The 21,166-nt window shown below is 40.9% G+C and overlaps 1 protein-coding gene across 4 annotated transcripts in view; it reads right to left on the reverse strand.

Annotated features, from left to right (window-relative positions):
• Positions 1-21,166, reverse strand: part of CPEB3 (cytoplasmic polyadenylation element binding protein 3) — a 221,457-nt gene that overhangs the window by 52,843 nt on the left and 147,448 nt on the right. For all 4 annotated transcript variants that reach the window (XM_049790848.1, XM_049790850.1, XM_049790849.1 and 1 more), the window contains one exon: positions 19,894-19,983. In XM_049790848.1, coding sequence (XP_049646805.1) covers positions 19,894-19,983 — 90 coding nt within the window. The remainder of the gene's footprint in view (positions 1-19,893; positions 19,984-21,166) is intronic.

Below are 21,166 nucleotides of genomic sequence, written 5' to 3' on the forward strand. Positions count from 1 at the left end.
GCTGAAGTAATCATTTGACAACTTTCTGATGTTTTGTTTTCTTTGGGCCTCATTTTTTGTTTGTTTTGGGGCACCACACTTGTTGGGGTTGCTACTCCTAGCACTGTTCAGAGAACATACAATGCTGGGGCTTGAATAGCATTTCTTCATGCAAAGAATGCACATCAACAAATTAAGGTCGCCATAGTAGTTGACTTTAAACAAGAATATTCAATAGATCCTTAAATCATTGGATAAATTTGAGAAAGTGGTGGCTGAACTCAAGATAGCTTCTGAAGAAGTGAGATGAGAGGAAGGACAGAATGAGACAGAACTCTCCCCACACATGAAAAAAGAACTCTCATCCACTGCTATTGGCAATGTTGTCTACTTCAACCTCTATGGAAAACAGGATGGAGGGCTCTCAGTAAATGCAGAATGGAGTTCTTATGTGACCCCAGCAACTCCACTTTTGCAAATCTATCTCTAGGACTATATTCATTCAAAATAACATTTGTACACTGCAGCACTCAATACAATAGCAAATAATTGGATGTCCAACTTAAGATGTCCAATAATAGATGAGTGTATCATGAAGATGGTACATATATAAAACAGAATGTTATATTGTCAGGCTCAGCTGGGCAGGGGTGGGCAGGAGGTATGGGTTGGACTCTGGGAACATTGGTAGAGGGAAGTTAACACTGGTGGGATTGTTGCTAAAACATTTCTAAAAATCAGGGGCCGGAGAGATAGCATGGAGGTAAGGTGTTTGCCTTTCATGCAGAAGGTCATCAATTCGAATCAGGCTTCCCATATGGTCCCCAGTGCTTGCCAGGAGCTATTTCTGAGCATGGAGCCAGGAGTTTCCCCTGAGCACTGCCGGGTGTGACCCAAAAACCACACACACACACACACAAAAGCAAAAAAAAAAAAAAAAAAAAAGCAGCAAAGCATTTCTAAAAATCAGTGTTTTAATTTTTAAAAAGTGGAAAAAAAAAAAAAGAACTCACCACACACAAGTTCCTGATTTCTTTTGACCTTTCTTGGGAGACCTGAAGGGCACTTCCTGGGCAGAGCTGTCTGAGTTCAGCCTTTTTTTGGCACAGAAAGTTAGTTTGAAAAAAATCTGTCTGACCTTGCCTTTTAGGTCAGGGGACTGGCCTAGTCTGTCCTGGGGCTCTTGTTGTTAGATTCAATTCAGTAAAGCAAAATATTTAGTAAGTTTAAGAACTATACAGACACTGAAATTAAAAAGATGAATAAGCCAAATGACTAAGAAATTGTACAAACCCAATACCCATCAGATAAGAGGTTAATATTTAAGATATACAAGGCATTGATTGAATTTTGCAAGAAAAAAATTTAATACCATCCAAATATGGGGAGAAGAAGTGAACAGACATTTCTTCAAAGAATAAATACAGATGGCCAAAAGACACATGAAAAAATTGCTCCATATCACTAATCATCAGGAAGATGCAAATCTAAACAACGAGATATCATCTCACATCACAGAGACTGGCACATATCACAAAGAACAGGAACAATCACGACTGGCATGAATGTAGGAAGAAAGAAACTTTCATTCACTGACGGTGGAAATCCAGTGTTTTTGGAAAACAATATGGATATTCCTATAAAGCTATAAATTGAACTCCTAAATGATTTAGCAATACCACTCCTAGAGATATGCTCTAGGAACACAAAAACACAATACAAAATTGCTGTCTGCACTCCTATGTCCTTCGCAACGCTATTTACAATAGTCAGAATCTGGAAACAACCCAGGACCTTAACAACAGATGAGTGGCTAAAGAAACAGTGGTATACCTACACAATGTAATACTATGCAGCTGTTAGGAAAAATGAAGTCATGAAATTTGCTTATACATGGAGATTATCATGCTGAGTGAAATGAGTCAGAGGGAGAGGGATAGATATAGAATAATCTCACTCATATGTGGGATATAAGAAAAATGAAAGACAGTATGGTAATATTATCAGAGACCATAGAGATGAGGGGGGAGAGAGAGAAAGAGAGAGAGAAGTAAAATGTCTGACCCCAGAGGCAGGCAAGAGAGGGCAGGTGGGAGGGAAGAGGACATCAAGGAGGGTGAGAGGGAAACTGCTGACTTTAGTCATGGTAAATGGGCACTGGTGAAGGTTGATGGCATTTAAGTAAAAAAAACAAAAACAAAAAAAACTTAGACTAAAATAAAGACATTCTTATAACTAAAAAAAAAAAAAGACAGAAAACAGAAAAAGAGGGGCCGGAGAAATAGCATGGAGGTAGGGTGTTTGCCTTGCATGCAGAAGGATGGTGGTTTGAATCCCTGCATCCCATACAGTCCCCCGAGCCTGCCATGGGTGATTTCTGAGTGCAGAGCCAGGAGTAACTTCTGAGCAAAGCCGGGTGTGGCTAAAAAAAAAAAAAAAAAAAAAAAAAAAAAAAAAAAAAACACAAGAAAAAGAAAAGAAAAGAAAAAAAGAAAAAGAAAAGAAAACAGAAAAAGAAATAGAAACCATACCAAAGTACTACAATTGTGTGTGTCTGGGGTGGGGGGGGAGACCAGATACTGGGAAGCGGGGCTTGGAGGGGTTAATGGTTTCAAACTCCAGGAAAGACAAATGGAGCAGATGTGTCATAATGCCAAGGAAAGTTATAGAGCAAAGGTTGTGTCTGAGCTTGGAGGATAATTATTTTTCTAGGAAGTACAGGAAGAAGCATGGACCAAGGTTTGGAAAGATCAAAGGGTGTTCTGGGAGAACAGGGTGCAGAGTTCACTGAGACAGTGGACAAGAAGAGACAAAGCAGTTCATCAGCTCCAGCTAGAGAGCCAACACTGTAGGTCTCTGAACTAGATTCCTCATGCATTTCCTCTTAGATGTGACCAAGTGATTTCTTAAGATTTACAGAACCTTATATGCTCTAAGCATCCTAGGAACTGCAAGGAATACTGTCATAAGTGAGTTTTTGTTCTCAAGGAATTTATAAGTGAGTATAGGATATAGAAACATGCAGCTGGGCCAGAGCAATAGCATAGTGTTTTTTGTCTTGCATATGGCTGACCTGGGTTCAAGCCCCAGCATCCAATATGGTCCCCTGAGCACCATCAGGTGTGTTCCAAAAATAGAAAGAAAGAAGAAGGAAGGAAGAAAAGTAGGAAGGAAGAAAGTAAGGTACAAAGTGACAATGAATGAGGGTATTCCTACCACCAGTGTTGTCCTCCCTCCACCCGTTCCCAGCATGCATCCCATATCTCTCTCATTTGTCCCCCGACTACTAGAGTAACTGTTCCCCTCTTTGTATAGCTTGTTGTAGATTGGGTATCGATTCTGTTGTCATTGACTTTGGGTTTGGTATTTGAATCTGATTATTTTCTATTTCCACTCAATGTTCATATGACTATTTGGTCCTGGTATCCTCCAATTCTAAAAAGTATTTTTTAAATATTTTTAAAACCAGACAGTCATATGAACATTTAGTGGATATAAAAAAATGATCAGACTTGAACACCAAATCCAAAGTCAATGATAACAGAATCGATACCCAGTCTACAACAAACTGTACAAGTGGGGACCAGTTACACTAGCATCCTGGGGGTAAAGGAGGGAGAAGTGGGATGCATGCTGGAAAAAGGGGTGGAGGGAGGACAACACTGGTGGTGGGAATTTCCCTTATTCATTATCACTATGTACCGTAAATATTACTTAAATTATTACTTTGGCCATAATAAAAAGTAAAAAAAAAAGTTGGGCTTTACAGAAAGATCTTACAATGAAAATAAAAGAAAGAAAATAAAGGATCACGGGCCTGGAAAGATAGCACAGCGGTGTTTGCCTTGCAAGCAGCCGATTCAGGACCAAAGGTGATTGGTTCAAATCCCGGTGTCCCATATGGTCCCCCGTGCCTGCCAGGAGCTATTTCTGAGCAGACAGCCAGCAGTAACCCCTGCGCACTGCCGGGTGTGGCCCAAAAATAAAAAAAAAAAAAAGAAAAAAAAAAGAAAATAAAGGATCAGGGACAATGGGAAAAATAGTACAGTGAGATGCTTAAGATGCTTGCCTTGCATGCAGCTGATCTGGGTTAGATTTCTGGCACTGCATATGGTTTCCTAAGACCTGTCAGGAGTGATCCCTAAGCACAAAGCAGAAAGTAAGTCCTGAGTACCAATGGGTGTGGCACAAAAACAAAGTCTAAAGGATAAAACCACCTCAGAATTGAAAAGTGGCAATCTATTTCGTATGTTTTTAGTAAAGGGCTGCAGAGAGTGGCAATATCCTGGAACATTTTGGCTTAAAATCTGCTGTTTACATAACCACACATCGCCTATATAAAGAGGCCCTTGTGAAATCTGCCAATTTGACATCTAGTCAGTCAGTTCTAATGAGCACCTGACCAAGAAAACTGAGACCAGAACTCGGAATGTGGGAGGGAACTGGTCAAACTAGTCAGGCGGTTTTTATTATAATAGAGCATGATATTTTCAGGAGGGGAAAGGACACTAATATTGTCTAACACCCATTAAGCCTAAGTACTATGTTGGTACTTAGGTGTACTATGTACCATCTCATTATACCGTAATCCTCTTAATAACCCAGTAAGAAATATTAGCTCAGATGAATAAAATGAGGTTAAGATTAAATAACTTGCTCAGTGTCATACTTACAGGTGTCCACACCTGACCACATCCCCACACACACAGCTCTTACCTTGGTGCTTGTTGTTCTCCTTCATTCTGTATCAGACAATTGGAAAATTCTGTTTTTGAACCTAGTAGGGCCCTTCCCTTACAAATGAAGCTTAGTTCTACCTTGATTGCATATTGTATAAACTGACAATCTAACTTCTTATCTTCCTTCCACTTAAATACACCTCTAATGAATTGTCTTTTTAAAATTAGGGGCTAGAGAAATAGAACAGTAAGGTGCTCACTTTGTGCAAGGCTGACCTGGGTTCAGTCCCCTGTTGGTCTCCTCATAGTGCTTAGGGGAATGGTTGCCAGGTTAGCTAAATGCAAAGCAAGAATCCTATACCCTGTACTATCATTTTGGCTCCCCTAATGAATTCTTTATTTTTCTACTTTATACTTTCTTTGGACCATTTATGGTACCTGTGACAAAGTACAAGCTGTCTTTGCTCTTTATCTGTCTACTCATACTTTGTCCTGTGGTTTGGACTTTCCTACTGTTTTTTTTTTTTTTTGGTCCCTCAAACTATAACTGCTTTGAAATAAAAGACTAGCTTACAGTGAATCTTCAATGTAATGCTAAAAAGACAGGTTTTTAACAGACCAGTTTAAATCAACGGTATATCAAGCTCTTAAAAGCAACAGAGAGAAGAAGATGGAACAAAATAGCAAAGTGGGAAGGGCACTTATCTTGCACATGGCCAACCATGGATTGATCTACAGCACCCCCTATGCCCCTCCAGCCCAACTGGAGTGATCCCTGAGTGCAGAAACAGGAGAAAGCCATGACCACTACTGGGTGTGGCCCCAACCCCCCCCCCACACACAAAAAAAGCAACCTCTCCCAAATAAGGTCAACTTCTCGAAGATGACGGATAGCCAATAGGCATATGAAAAAATGCTCATCGTCACTTATTATCAGGAAGATGCAAATCAAACAGCAATGATTATCACCTTATATTACTGAGAATGGCCATATGCATATATATATATATATATATATATATATATATATATATATATATATATATATATATATATATAAAAGACTAGAAGTATTGGTGAGGATGCAGTGAAAAGAATTGGCATTCACTGGAGTAGGGATGTAAAAACTTGACTCAGTCTCCATGGAAAATAATATGGAGCTTTTTCAAGATATTAAAATCAGCACTTCCGGGAGCCGGGAAGGTGGCGCTAGAGGTAAGGTGTCTGCCTTACAAGCGCAAGCCAAGGAACGGACCGCGGTTCGATCCCCCGGCGTCCCATATGGTCCCCCCAAGCCAGGGGCGATTTCTGAGCACATAGCCAGGAGTAACCCCTGAGCGTCAAACGGGTGTGGCCCAAAAACAAAATCAGCACTTCCAACTGAGCTAGCAATTCTACTTACAGAACAAGAAAACACAAACACTAATTCAAAAAGATAGGTCACACCTATCATTCAGCACTATTACAATAGGCAAGATCTGGAAGTAATCTACAGCCTGATAAAAATACCTTGCTTTACATGAGTAGAACTAGAAGGGATCATGCTAAAAAAATGTCAGAAGTAGAGAGACATACATTTGATGATCTCGAAGGCAGTATATAAATAAACCAAAGTGGAAAATAGATAGTATCCAATGAAAACAAATTCTTATTAGGCTGTGATAACAAAGTGAGGTGGGAGTGTGGAAAGGAAGGGTTCTATGAATTATGCAGAGGGTTACTTTGGAAATGTGGTAACAATGTATTCTTTAAAAAAAGCATTTACACTCTTGTTACCTGTTACTTTAAAACTTAATAAAAAATAAATATTTATAAGCAAATAATAAATTTTATATTTTGATTTGCTTTTTGGGCCTCCTCAGTTGGTGCTGAAGATTTATTCCTAGATGTGTTCAGAGGTTACTCCTGGTAATGCTTAGAATCAAACCCCAGTTGGCCATGTGTAATGTAAGCATCTTACCTTCCCTGCTCTTTCTCTGACTCCATAAATACTTGACTTGAATTAAGTTTCAGAATTTATTACTCAAAAGATTACAAATTACAAAAGGTTAGGTAAAGTTTAAACTCCTTAGCTTCCCAACTTGATCAATTTATATGGGCCTAAACCAAACACTGACTTATTTCCATCATGTTTACAAAAAAAAGGGGGAAAATGTGCAGTTAGAAAACTTTCCTTTCTAAGGTCAGATTTGGAGACAGTAAAGGAAAAAATAAAATAAAATAAAATAAAATAAATAGATGCCATAAATACAACCTACTCACAATAATATGGATTTAATTTGTTTGGTTAGTGGGTTAGTTGGGTCTTGATGTTTGAAGGCCAAACCTGTCATTGGTCAAAGGATAATCCTAACATAGTGCCTGGTCTCAGGGAAACCATGAGATGCCTGGGTTCAGGCCTGGGTATCCTATATCCAAAGTGTGTGCTCCAGCTTTTTGATCACTTCCCTAAATCCTGCAATGACCTACTCATACAAGTCTAAAGTTGAACACTTCTCACTACTCAGTGAGCTACTTCCTTAGCTGGCTGACTCAGTCATTAAGAATCCTGGTGAGGGCCCGGAGAGATAGCACAGCTGGAGAGATAGCACAGCTGCATTTGCCTTGCAAGCAGCTGATCCAGGACCTAAGGTGGTTGGTTCAAATCCCGGTGTCCCATATGGTCCCCCGTGCCTGCCAGGAGCTATTTCTGAGCAGACAGCCAGGAGTATCTCCTGAGCACCGCGGGTGTGGCCCAAAAACCAAAAAAAAAAAAAAAAAAAAAAAAAGAATCCTGGTGAGGGGCCGGCAAGGTGGCGCTAGAGGTAAGGTGTCTGCCTTGCAAGTGCTAGCCAAGGAAAGATAGTGAACCGTTGGATCCCCTGGCGTCCCACATGGTCCCCCTAAGCCAGGGGCAATTTCTGAGCGCTTAGCAAGGAGTAACCCCTGAGCATCAAACGGGTGTGGCCCGAAAAACCAAAAAAAAAAAGAATCCTAGGTGAACTGGTTTATGCAGGTTTTTTGTTTTGTTTTGGTTTTGTTTTGGTTTCTGGGCCACGCCCAGCTGAGTTTAGGGGTTGCTTCTGGCTATCTGCACAGAAATAGCTCCTGGCAGGCACGGGGGACCATATGGGACACCGGGATTCCATCGGCTGCTTGCAGGGCAAACACCACTGTGCTATATCTCCGGCCACTGGTTTATGCAGGTTTACATACAAATTTGGTATTTTATAACCTTCCACATTTAAGGGTCAAAGCATTAGTATAGCAGGGAGGGTGCAAGTAGCCTTGTACAAGGTCAAACTGTGTTCATTCTTGTCACCCGATGTGATCCTTCAAGTTCTACCAGAAGGGGTCCATTAGTGCAGAGCCCTGAGCATAGCTGAGTATGGCCCCAAACCAAAATAATTGAATAAATTTCTACATCTACATAATCTTGGTCACAAGGAACAAAAGTTAAGTCCATCTTTGTATAGGGGGATACAAGATCATCCATTGAAATAGACACCCAGACTCAGAGACTCCAGATCAAGACTCCAGATCAGAGTGCAAAGCATGGGTCACTCTTCTAGAAGTCTATATACATGCTCAGTTTCTGTTCACCTGGCTCTGTACTTGGGCCCCGGGATCCTAGTGCAATACTGAAGTGGGCTATTTGAATATACTCAAGCTAAAAACTTCCATTCTGCTGCCAGAATTACCAACTTTAGAGCCACATGGTCAATCTTCTATCTCACATTTTCAGGTGGCCATTATCCTTTTCTTTGCCTTGACAGCCACAGGCAAGAGTTGTAATGCAGGCTGTGCTCACTGCCTAGGAGAAAGCAGGGCCACTCCCAGACTCCATCCCCACAAATGGTGGAACTTCCTGAAATAAGGAATTTAGTATACCACAAGGGAATAATTCAGGGTGTGAAGACATTTTTTCAGTTTTACAGATGCCTCCTTTGAACCTGGATTACCTAATTTCTTTTTCTTTTTTCTTTGTTTTTGTTTTTAGGTCACACCCAGCAGCACTCCAGGGTCACTCCTGGCTCTACACTCAGAAGTCGCTCCTGGCAGGCTCGGGGGACCAAATGGGATGCTGGGATTCGAACCACCGTCCTCCTGCATGCAAGGCAAATGCACTACCTCCATGCTATCTCTCTGGCCCCTGGATTACCTAATTTCTCAGGAGATAACGTGGCTAAGAGGAGTTGGTTATGCCCAATTTATCTTTGATCATAAAAGCTTGTGCTCAACTTATCTTCCTAGCTCCAAGGTCCATAGTCTCATGTTTAAGGAAGCAGGACTAAGGTGTTATTTATAAAATTATAGAAGATTTTAAGGTCACTATGGTTGAGGATGGCATATGTCATAGATATTAAAAGATAAATTAGGCCTCTCTGATTTTGTCTTCCTAGAATTCAACTAGAAACATAAAAAGTTTGCCCATTAGAAGCAGAAATAGGAACATACATGCAGAGAAGAACTGAGTCATGAAACAGTGCAAGATCACAAAGAAAAACTAATAGCTCCCTTTGTTCAGATCCCCAGAGCCTGCCACCCCCTAACAGTATCCATGACACTTGGCTCTATCAAAGCTTCGATGCTGAGGCTTTTTTCTCACACCCTCTTGTGATGCAACACAAAAGAACACAAAGCAGTAGATTCATGACCCAAAATGATATGGCACCACCCAGGAGGCAGAATCTCATGATTAAGCAAAAGCTAAAAGGCAGCATAGACCTAAAGTCAGCCTAAGTCAGCAATTTCAAAATATCCCAGCTGAGTATGATGAAGAAAAGCAAAGAACTCGGGAAAAATCCAAGACCACTTTCATTAAAGTATACCAGAGTTCAAACAGCTTATTCATCATTAAATTTTACATAAAATTCGAACATGAGGCTAGAGCATTAGTACAGTGAGGAGAAGTGTTTGCCTGGCACGTGGCAATCCTAGGTTCAATCCCAGCGACCCAAATGGTCTGCCGAGCACTGCTCGGAGAGATCCCTGGGTGCAAAAGTAGAAGTAAGTCCTGAGTACCACTGGTTGTGCTCTCCCTCCACCAAAAAAGAAGTTATGAACTGGAATAATTTATCAATAATAAAATGTAGTTTAAATCTGCCCTGGTTTGGCTGGAGAGATAATACCTGTGCATCAGACCAACCCTGCTTCAATCGTTGTCACCACATATGGTTCCTCGAGCACTGCCACAGGTCACGCCTGAGCACAGAGCCAAGAATAGCCCCTAAGCATCACTGGGTATTCTTCTTTACAACAGAAAAATAAGGAAATGAAAACCATAGTGTAACAAAACATAGAAGCATCATTTATGATAGTTAATTACCAATAAGCAAGTAAATGGTGCATTAACATGTTAAATTTTTTATTCACTATTATAATTACTATTTTAATTTTTGGGGCCAAACCCAGGAATGCTCAGGGGTAACTCCTGGCTCTGCGCTCAGAAATCATTCCTAGCTTGGGGGACCATATGGGACGCTGGGGGATCAAACCGTGGTCCATCCTAGGTTGGCTGTGTACAAGGCAAACGTCCTATCACTGCGCCACTGCTCTAGTCCCTGTTATTATTTTTGGAGTGCTAGAAATCATACCCTGAGCCACAACACATGCAAGACAACCTTTGCCCCTGAAAGTCAACTCTTTTAGGGGGCACACCAGCTATGACAAGGGATTATATGTACTGCAGACTGAACCTGGGTTGGCTGTATGTATGACAAACAACATATCCACTGTATGATCACTCTGGGTCCCAAAATTCATCTTTTTTAATAGAGGCTTGTATAGAAATGGGTAGCAGGTAGGCAAAGAGTATGAAAGAATTAGATTTGTCTTTGTGCTCAAAGAGAAATCAACATTTACATACAACTCATGCTGTGATTATTTCAAAAAAGTTGGGACTCAATCTCAAAGAGGTTCTTATACATAATTTAAGCAAAAGTTTTAAAAAAGTAAAAATTGGGCAGAGCAAAAAACGCACAGAGGATAAGGCATTTGTCTTGTACATGGCAAACCTGGGTTTGATCCCCGGCATCCTAATGGTTCCCTAAGCCTGCCAGGAGTAATTTTGAGTGCAGAGCCAGGAGTAATCCCTGAGCACTAATGGGTGTGCCCCCCCAAAAGTAAAAATTATGAAGGATCATGGGAGAGAGAACAGAAAATAAAATATATCTCTGTCATCAGTGCACCCTCTCAAAGATATATATGAATACAAGAAGAAAGCAGAAAAGGTGTGACATGTCTCTATTCCAATAATTATTTTCTTGGTTTTGGGGTCACATCTAGTAATGTTCAGGGATTACTCCTAGCTCAGTATTCAGGAATTACTCCTGGAAGAGCTAAGGGGACTAGATGAGATACCAGAGGTCGGGCTCAGTTTAGCCACATGCAAGACAAGTACCCTACCTGCTGTATTATCATTCCGTACTGAAGTTGGCTTTTTGGAGGAGACAAGATTATTCAATTTTTGTTTTGTTTAGCATTGGGCAAGGCCTAATGCTACTCAGGGGCTATTCTAGCTCAGGAGTGACTCTTGGAAGTGCTCAGGGATCATTATGTGGTGCTTAGGATCAAATCAAGGTGGGCCACATGCAAGGCAAGTGCCTCAACTCTTGCAACAGCCCTTCTGCCTAGGCTTACTCTAGTTACTTTTCTGTTTTGTTTTGTTTTGCTTTGCTCTGACATACCCTCAGGGGTCATTCTTGGCAGTGCTCAGGGACCATATGGGATGAACCCCAGTTGGCTGTGCGCAAGGCAAATGCCCTACCGACTGTGCTATTGCTGCAGCCCTCTTGTTGCCTTTAAAAAAATACTTGTTCAGTGCAATATGATTGCTTTGTTCTGATTTACAATATCTTTATAAAATTAAGGCCCAAGATTATTATTATAATATTATTTATTATTATTATTCTGATCACATATTTAACAGGAGGGCCACCCTTATCTCTGTTCCATGAAGTTCTGCTCAATGTCCTTGTAACTTATAATGGTGCTGAATAAACTTATTTCTTGGAGTTTCTTTCCCTTTATTTTTTTTTTAAATTTTGGGGTGATACCCTGCAGTGCTGGAGCTACTCCTGACTATGTGCTCAGGAGTTGTGTCTGGCAGTGCTTGGGGACCATGCAGTGCTAGGGTTTCAATCAAGATCAGCTGCATGCAAGGCAAGCACCTTAACCCCTATACTATCTCTCCAACACAAAGCTTCTTTCCATAGCCTCTGCAGCCACAAATGCACACTCAGTCCCTTGCCCGCTACATATCTCTATGGTCTTGTCATCTTCCTTCTGGTTACTAAAAGTTTACTTATCTGATTTTCATTTTCTTTTCCTTCCTCTCTATAAATATTGCTCTCAAGAGTGATTACCTCCAGTCTCTTTGCCCGAACTCCCTGGTTATAATTCCAGTTGTCCAACAGAAATTTCCCCTCAAATCAGACATATGAGCATAATACTAATTTAGTTTAGCAACTAAATATAACATGTCAATAAATAAATCATCATACCAAGTTGGTTTTCTTGATACTCCTATATTCAATAGTGTGATAGTTCTCCTGTTCAGTAGATGGCACTTTCCTACCATCTTACTACCACCATCACACTATCTTATCACTAAGATCCACTGGTCCTTTCTCTCTCCTTTCTAGTAATTCTCTGGGCAATGTTTTATTCTTCTGTCATTATTTATGGAATTAATTACAGAAAACTTGAAATGTTTTTTTTGACTCTGGCCAAAAAAAAAAACACTAAATATTTTTTCTTCTTCTAAATATTTTTTTGCCTTAAAAAAAAAGCCTTGAAAAGCTGAAGCAATAGTAAAGTGGACCGGATGCTTGCCTTCCATGAGGTAAACCCAGGTTTTATCCCCAGAACTCCTATGGTCCCCTGAGCACCACTAGGTATGACCCCCAAACAAGACTTCTACCTCATAGAGCTAACTCAGAAGGCTGAGCATGCATGAGAGGCCTGGTTTTATCTTCTGCACAAGAAATTCTCTGAGCACTGCCAGGAGAGACCCCTGAACATCAAGTTAGAAATACCTCCTTAAATATATCCAGGTGTGGCCCCCAAAACCTCAAAATAAATAATGATGGCAATTAATATCTGGGCACCCTGAAAGTATCCTACCTGTATTTTCTCCAAAACCAAGATATTGTTTGATATTATTTTCATTTTATAAAAACAGATTCAGGAAAATTAATAATCAGTCTAAGAAACAGGAATCAAACCTATGTAGCTTACTCTATATACTACTCTCTCTCTCTTTTTCTCTCATTCTCTCTCCACATATAGCAGTGCTTTGGGGCAATTCCCACCATGAGTGCTTGGGGAACTATGTGGTACCAGGGATGGAGCCTAGTGTTTCCACATACAAATCATGCAATCTAAAACCAAACAAACAAACAAAACATGCAGGGGCCAGTGAGGTGGTGCTAGAGGTAAGGTGTCTGCCTTGAAAGCATTAGCTGGGCCCGGAGAGATAGCACAGCGGCGTTTGCCTTGCAAGCAGCCAATCCAGGACCAAAGGTGGTTGGTTCGAATCCCAGTGTCCCATATGGTCCCCCGTGCCTGCCAGGAGCTATTTCTGAGCAGACAGTCAGGAGTAACCCCTGAGCACTGCCGGGTGTGACCCAAAAACCAAAAAAAAAAAAAAAAAAAAAGAAAGCGTTAGCCAAGGAAGGACCGTCCCATATGGTCCCCCCAAGCCAGGGGCAATTTCTGAGCACTTAGCCAGAAGTAACCCCTGAGCATCAAAACGGTTGTGGCCCGAAAAACAAAAACAAACAAAAAAAGCCAAAAAAAAAAATAATCTAAATAGGGCCGAAGCCATAGCACAGGAATAGGGCATTTGCCTTGCACGCGACTGATCCAGGACGAACCTGGGTTCAATCCCTGGTGTCCCTTTCCTTTTCTTCTTCCTTCTTAATTTTATAGAAAAATGCAGAAATATGAGGTAAAACAAAGTTTATTTCCCAAGGCTCTATGAAAAGAAGGGAGCCCTTATCTAAAAGATTTAAAGAAAAAAAAGGGGGGTGGCAGTTTTTTGTATAGGTATAGAAAAGGTTGGGAAAAATAGAAAGGAAAAGCCTTTGGCCTAAAAATAGGCTATCTCCTATCCATGAAGCATTCTGCCATAAGACCAACTACAGGCTCCAGGCATACTTTGTCTAATCCCTAATTCATTCTTCATGGTCCCAGGAAAAGTGCTCAATCATGGTTGTAGCAAGACTGTACTCTTGATCACCAGTAATGACCTAGATCCTAGACCTGACAATCACAACATCACATAGTCCCACCTTAATTAAAGTCTTATCTAGAACACACCTCTGGGCAAGACTTATTCCTAAATGACAATCATAGAGTATATTTAAGACTCTTGGGATCTGAGATCAGCCTGTTCTGGTGCAAAGAGCAATTCTACCATTTAACATAAAAAGGTAGAAAATTATCCTCTTCTAAACCCAGTTCTTATTTTAAATGGGGGAATGTAAGGATGTGAACCTGGGTCAAGAAAAATAGTACAGAGAACAGTAACTTTCTGCCTGACTCACAGCAAACTCTCAGTAAACATTAGCCGTCCTAATCATTATAATTCTAGTTTCTTGTAATTTCTACCTATTCTATTTCTGCCTACCTTTCAAGACTGTGGTCTCACATAGTCCAGTGACCACAATATTCTATTCCTCTCACTGTCTGAAAAGTAGCTGCTCACTTTATTCACTTGTTCTGAATTTTAACACAAATGACTATAATTCTTAACATATGCAGAGAATGTTTTAACCATTCCACATAGATTTATTCGAACAGTGAGTGGGAGGCTATGTGGGACCAAAGATTGAACCAATATTTTCCATCTGGAAGTATATATCTCCTATTAGAAACTATATTTCTCATGGTTGGAGAGACAGCATGGAGGTAAGGCGTTTGCCTTTCATAAAGAAGGTCATTGGTTTGAATCCCAGCATCCCATATGGTTCCCTGAGCCTGCCAGGAGCAATTTCTGAGCCTGGAGCCAGGAGTAATCCCTGAGCGTTGCCGGGTGTGACCCCCCCCCCCAAAAAAAAAAGAAAGAAAGAAACTATATTTCTCAAAACTAGGTATCTTTTCAAGAGCCTCCACAGGGCCAAATATACAGTTTTTAATAGATGGATGTTTAACAAATATTCGGTGGATGAACATTTCAGATGCTGTGTGATCACTGGTACCAGGACCTAAGTCTTCTGTTTGCATTTAGTCTGCCTTATTGTCATATTTTGTAATTAACACTCTATACGAAAGCTATTATAAACATAATGTAGATCACTACCCTGTATGAATATTTGATGTAGTACAGAACCTAACTTTTGGGAGAACCTATTTCTAGGACTAACACTTATAGCTCCACTAATCCAGAACTAAATAGATTATGCAGGCACATTTTCAGAATACTTTTCGTTTTTGCTTTTTGGGTCACACCCCGTGACACTCAGGGGTTAAACCTGACTTTGTGCTCAGAAATCGCTCCTGACTTAGGAGACCATATGGGACACCAGAGATCGAACCAAGGTCTGTCCTGGATTGGTGGTGTGCAAGGCAAATGATGTAACACTGTGCTATCTCTGCGGCCCCCTTCAAGGCTCTTTTTATTTTTGTTTTTGGGCCACACTCATTGACACTCAGGGGTTACTCCTGGTTATGTGCTCAGAAATCACTCCTGGCTTTGGGGGACCATATCGGATGCCAGGGCATCGAATCAAGGTCCGTCCTAGGCTAGCACTTGCAAGGCAGACACCTTACCTCTAGCATCACCACTCTGGTCCCTCAAGGCTCTTTTTGATTGTTTTCTCCTCCCTCACAACATTCCAATCACGTTCCCTTCATTTCTTCCAAGGTACTAAAAAAACCCTTTTTATATTCAGTATTTTCTTTTTTTTTTGGTTTTTGGGCCACACCCTGTGACGCTCAGGGGTTACTCCTGGCTATGCGCTCAGAAGTTGCTCCTGGCTTCTTGGGGGACCATATGGGACGCCGGGGGATCGAACCTCGGTCCATCCTAGGCTAGTGCAGGCAAGGCAGGCACCTTACCTCCAGCGCCACCGCCCGGCCCCTCATATTCAGTATTTTCTATAAAGGATTTACTGCCCTGCTTAGAACTTTCTTCTTTACATTTTCCACCTCATTGATTACATGTGCTTACTTACTACTATTAAATTACCAGATAAGCTCTCAACTTCTCAACCTCCCTACTTCTCCCCATTCTAAACATATCCCCTCCTCTGCTTAAGGTTCCTCACTTGATTTCTATTTTCCATGTGGAGAAGTTATCACAGCTCAGAAACTGTGTCTGCTCTGTGATGATCTAATTTATCTTCCCCACAAGATCAGGAATTCACAACATCTTAGACCAGATCAGAAGATCTACATTCTGACCTCCATGTCATCCTGACTTCCTGTTCTCAGTGGTACCCAGAGGACACTAATCATCTTCTATGGTGATCAGACAAACTGACTCAGACCCCAGAAACCTCTTAGACCATCACTGGTCAAATGCTTCAGTAGGCCTTGTGCTGGAGGTAGCCCAAGTGTCCATCAATCTCCCAGTCTGCTGTATGAAAGGCAAAGTCAACAGGGATGACCACTGTTTCTCTACGTCAATTTGAAACTCTTTTTGTCCAGTAAAATTGTTGTGGATTGGGGCCGGAGAGATAGCATGGAGGTAAGGCGTTTGTCTTACATGCAGAAGATCATCGGTTCGAATCCCGGCATCCCATATGGTCCCCTGTGCCTGCCAGGAGCAATTTCTGAGCATGGAGCCAGGAGTAACTCCTGAGCACTGCCGGGTGTGACCCCAAAACCACAAAAAAAAAAAAAATTGTTGTGGATTTACCATTCCTTCTCCATACTGGCACAGGCGTGCCCACTGGATAAGATTAAGATTCCATTTCTTCCATGAGGTCTGCATGCTCTGAGGAAAAGCTAAGGATCACAATAGTGAATGGCATCATGTGTCCTTTTTATTTTTATTTAAACCTAAAATGTCAGCCAAACTGTACCTAATTGTCAACGAGAGGTGGCCTGAAGAAGAGTACAACAGGGGTTACTGGCAGGCTCGGGAACCATATGGGATGCCGGGATTCGAACCACCACCCTTCTGCATGCCAGGCAAACACCCTACCTCCATGCTATCTCTCCAGCCCCACAACCAGCAGGCTTATTTGGAGGGGTGTGTGTGGAAGATGACTATCCAAGTGGAATTTAGGAGAAGGTACAGGGGTTCCTTCAACTAATACACAGACAGCTGATCTGGAAGTTCAGTGCTGAAGTCCAAGGATACATTACTCAGGCCTCCTCAGTGGTGCTAGGGAAGTCACACATGGAGGTACTTGGGGTATCTAGGTTTGTATTCAGAGATACAGTGGTACATGAGAGGCTACATTTTGCCAGGAATAAAACCAGAATCAGCTATGCAAGGCAAGGATGTTAACCCTACACTATTTCTCTGGTTCCAGAAATATTGTTGCCACATGCAATTCTATGAAATGTGCTATATGTACATAGTGTGATGAATACTTTATTTTAATAAAATAACAATCTTCATTTACATGTGAAAATACTATTATGAACAGAAATTAAACAAGCAGTGCATCGATGCAGTGCCATGTGGTAAGCACATGTATTCAATAACTGAATAGTAGTGTAATGCTATTACTCTGATGAAACACATCTTTACACTGTGTAAATACATGTAGCACACAGTAGTAAAACATTCCACCAAGGGCCCGGAGAGATAGCCTTGCAAGCAGCCGATCCAGGACCTAAGGTGGTTGGTTCGAATCCCGGTGTCCCATATGGTCCCCCGTGCCTACCAGGAGCTATTTCTGAGCAGACAGCCAGGAGTAACCCCTGAGCACTGCTGGGTGTGGCCCAAAAACAACAACAACAACAACAACAACAACAACAAAACATTCCACCAAGATGGCTTTTTTTTCTGACTAAAATGAAACTTAATTCTTTAGGGGTCCTATCTGGTGATGTTTGGGGGCCCAGGAGTTCTCAGAAGCTACTGGGGGTCACATATAGTGGTACTCAGGGGACAACACAGTGCTAGGGGACAAACTTAAGGCTTTAACATGTTAGGCATGACTCAAACTTGAATCATACCCTCCACCTCAAAACCTGATTTCATAACACCGAGTCAGGGTTGTTGTTCAGTGATGGAATGTATGTTTCATATATATGAATTCTTAGGTTTAAACCTCAGAGCCACACCAAAAATATTCTTTCAACATTAAAAATCTATGAATGAGACACAGGGAACTAGAATAGTAGTTAAGGTGCTTATACTGCATGCACCTGATACTGATATGATCACAAACTCAGCATGTAATTCCCATTAGCAATGTCAAGTATGACCCCTGAGCACAGAGCCAGGAATATCCCCTGAGCACTGCTGAATGGGTGGGAAGGTGGGCCTGAGAGATGACTCAACTATCTGGCATGCACCTTTACATGCAGGCACACAGGAGGTCTGGGTTCAATTCCTGACACTGCATAGTGATAGTCCCTTGAACATTGCCAGGTTTAGCCCCAAAACAAAACAAAACAAAACAAACAAAGGCCAGAGAGATAGCACAGCAGTAGGACATTTGCCTTGCATGTGGCCAACCTGGGACAGACCTGGGTTTGATTCCTGGCATCCCATATGGTCTCTGTCAGGAGCGACTTCTGAGCGCAGAGCCAGGAGTAACCCCTAAGCATAGTCAGGTGTGGCCCAAAAATAAACAAACAAATAAACCCCACACAAACAAAACTAATAATACTCCACCTCCACAGTCTTATAGGGTAGAAGTGACAAACCAGAAATAATACTAATTAGAAAAGTGGTGGAAGATTGCAGGCACTTTGGAAGTAGTGGAGGGACAGAAATTATGCACACTATAGGCATAAACACTATTATAATCATGCTTCCTCAACTACATTTTAAAAAAGATGGAAAAAAAATAAAATAAATTCCTGGATGGGGCAGGGAGATAACTCAAAGACCGAGAGCACATATTTAACATGTGGAACTGTTAGCGATCACATACCCAAGTACCACTAGATATGAACGAAAACAAAATTCTTAGAGAGAATAAGCTGAAGAATTGGAAAAGTTAAGAAAACAACTTTCTATTTAGTGAATAATCTCATTTTATAGACTATATTTACAAAGAGAAGTACAAGTGACAAAGAAACTTAATATATCAAACACAAGAGGCAGTCACTTGCCCTTCACAGGTTAAACTACAATTTGATTGTCACAAATGGCATCAGAAGGACACAAATTTTGACTTAATTTTTTGTTTTGTTTTTTTCAGGCCACACCCGTTTGATGCTCAGGGGTTACTCCTGGCTAAGTGCTCAGAAATTGCCCCTGGCTTGGGGGGACCATATGGGATGCTGGCGGATCGAACCACGGTCGCGGTCCTTCCTTGGCTAGTGCTTGCAAGGCAGACACCTTACCTCTAGCGCCACCTCACCTCTTGACTTAATTTCTTATGCTGATTTATAAAATAATATGTATCTCAAGAAATAATTTTTTAGATGAAAGACATCATTGAAGCATATCAATAGAACTTAAGAAATTTTCTTTGTTAACCAAAAATCCTCTTCTAGCTAAATCTCTGGACAAACCCAGGGCTAAAAACACCCTCAAAAATTCCCTATATGATGTAGAAATAGATGACTATGAATAACATCATGTATTTTCATGACCTCAGAAGTGATCTTAAAGCTCACCAAAAATAAGAAAAGTCAGGTCTTGGCGAAGAGCTCTTTTGTGTTTTTGCCTTATACAGCCCTATAGAGGCTTACTGTATATCCATAAATAAGTATATTGTCATACATTGTCATTCTTTGGCCACCAGAATTTTCCAAATCAGCATTTATAAGATCTAAAAAATTGGAAACAAATTAAATTTGGCTATTTTCCATCAATCCCATTACTGACATTCCTCAAACTATGTAAAGCCATGCAACTTTTCTCTCAAATAATAAAAACTTTGCCTAAGTCTCACTCACAAAGGCTCACAAGATCTCACCATCAGTGAAATAGATGTTAGGAAATAATCTTTGTGATCCTGAGCAAGAGTCTCTACGTAGAAAAAAGAAAGTATAAAGGTTTTCAGTAGAGAGGGTAGAAAAAGTCAACAGCTATTTTAAGACTGAAAATAGCCTTTTATTGAAAGTCATGTTAGTTCATCAATAAGCAAGCAGAGGAGACATTTAAGCTTATTACCTTTAGGAGGAAAATACGACTTGCTTTCAGCTTTGTGAGGCCAGTCTACGACAAGGGGCCCAAACCTGCGAAAGCTGGCAGTGATCTCATCTACAAAACACAAAAGAAGTATTAGAAATGGAGGGTAAATACTGCAAATAAAATGGCACAAACATGTCCTTTACTTAAAATAAATATAATCTGAATTATCTGCTATCGCACCTTTAAGTCAAGCCTATTAAGTAAAAACTCATTTAAAAAAATAGTTATTGGAGGCCAAAGTGATAGTACAGAGATAAGGTGCTTGCTTTGCACATAGTTGACCCAGGTTCGATCCCCAGCCTCCCATTTGGTACCATGTGCCCCAATCAGGAGTAATTCCTGAGCTCCAAACTAAACAAAACCCCCAAAAATCAGTTATTAGGTTGCATTGCATCCCATAATTCAGGTACTCAGAGGTCACACCACAGCCACTTCAGGCAATGTTGAGCATTAACCTCAAGCACATGCTCTACATCTGAACCACATCCTGGGCTCAAACTACCACCTCTTGGGAGATGCTTTTGGCTAACCACAGTTAACCATGCAGAATGTGTTTCAGATATAATTCATTTCCATTCACTACTTCTAAAAAAAACTTGGGAAAGTAAATCTGGTATTAAGGTGACCTTTATAGCAAGTAAAAAGATTATAAAAATAGAAATGCACTACTTTATAAAAAAAAGGCAGAAGTAGACAAAATATTCAAAACATGCTAGAATCAGAACCAAAGTAAGGGGCCAGAGTGGTGGCACAAGCGGTAAGGCGTCTGCCTTGCATGCCAGCCTAGGATGAACCGCGGTTCAATCCCCCAGCATCCCATATGGTCCTCCAAGCTAGGAGCGATTTCTGAGTACATAGCCAGGAGTAATCCCTGAGCATCACTGGGTGTGGCCCAAAAACAAAAACAAAACAAAAAGAACAAAAGTACAGTGGGTTGGGTGATTGCCTTGCATGCAGCCAACCTGGGTTCAATCCCCATCATCCCATATGGTCTTGTAAGGACTGCCAAAAGTAAGTTACCCTGAAATTCTTTAGGTGTGGCTCAAAAAATCCCCCCCACCAAGTTATAGCTCAATAAATGTATATATCTCATGACTTTTGATTCAAAGCAGTAGTTAAAAATTTGTCTCTTATTCAGATTTTAAATTGCCTTTCTCGGCTATGATCAAAACTTTGATTTGTGGAATAGTACAGTAATGTAGTACATGACTTGCTTATAAGAGACCTGGGTTTCACCCTTGTCATTACTAAC

Source organism: Suncus etruscus, chromosome 17 (assembly GCF_024139225.1).
Source record: "Suncus etruscus isolate mSunEtr1 chromosome 17, mSunEtr1.pri.cur, whole genome shotgun sequence".
NCBI lineage: Eukaryota > Metazoa > Chordata > Mammalia > Eulipotyphla > Soricidae > Suncus > Suncus etruscus.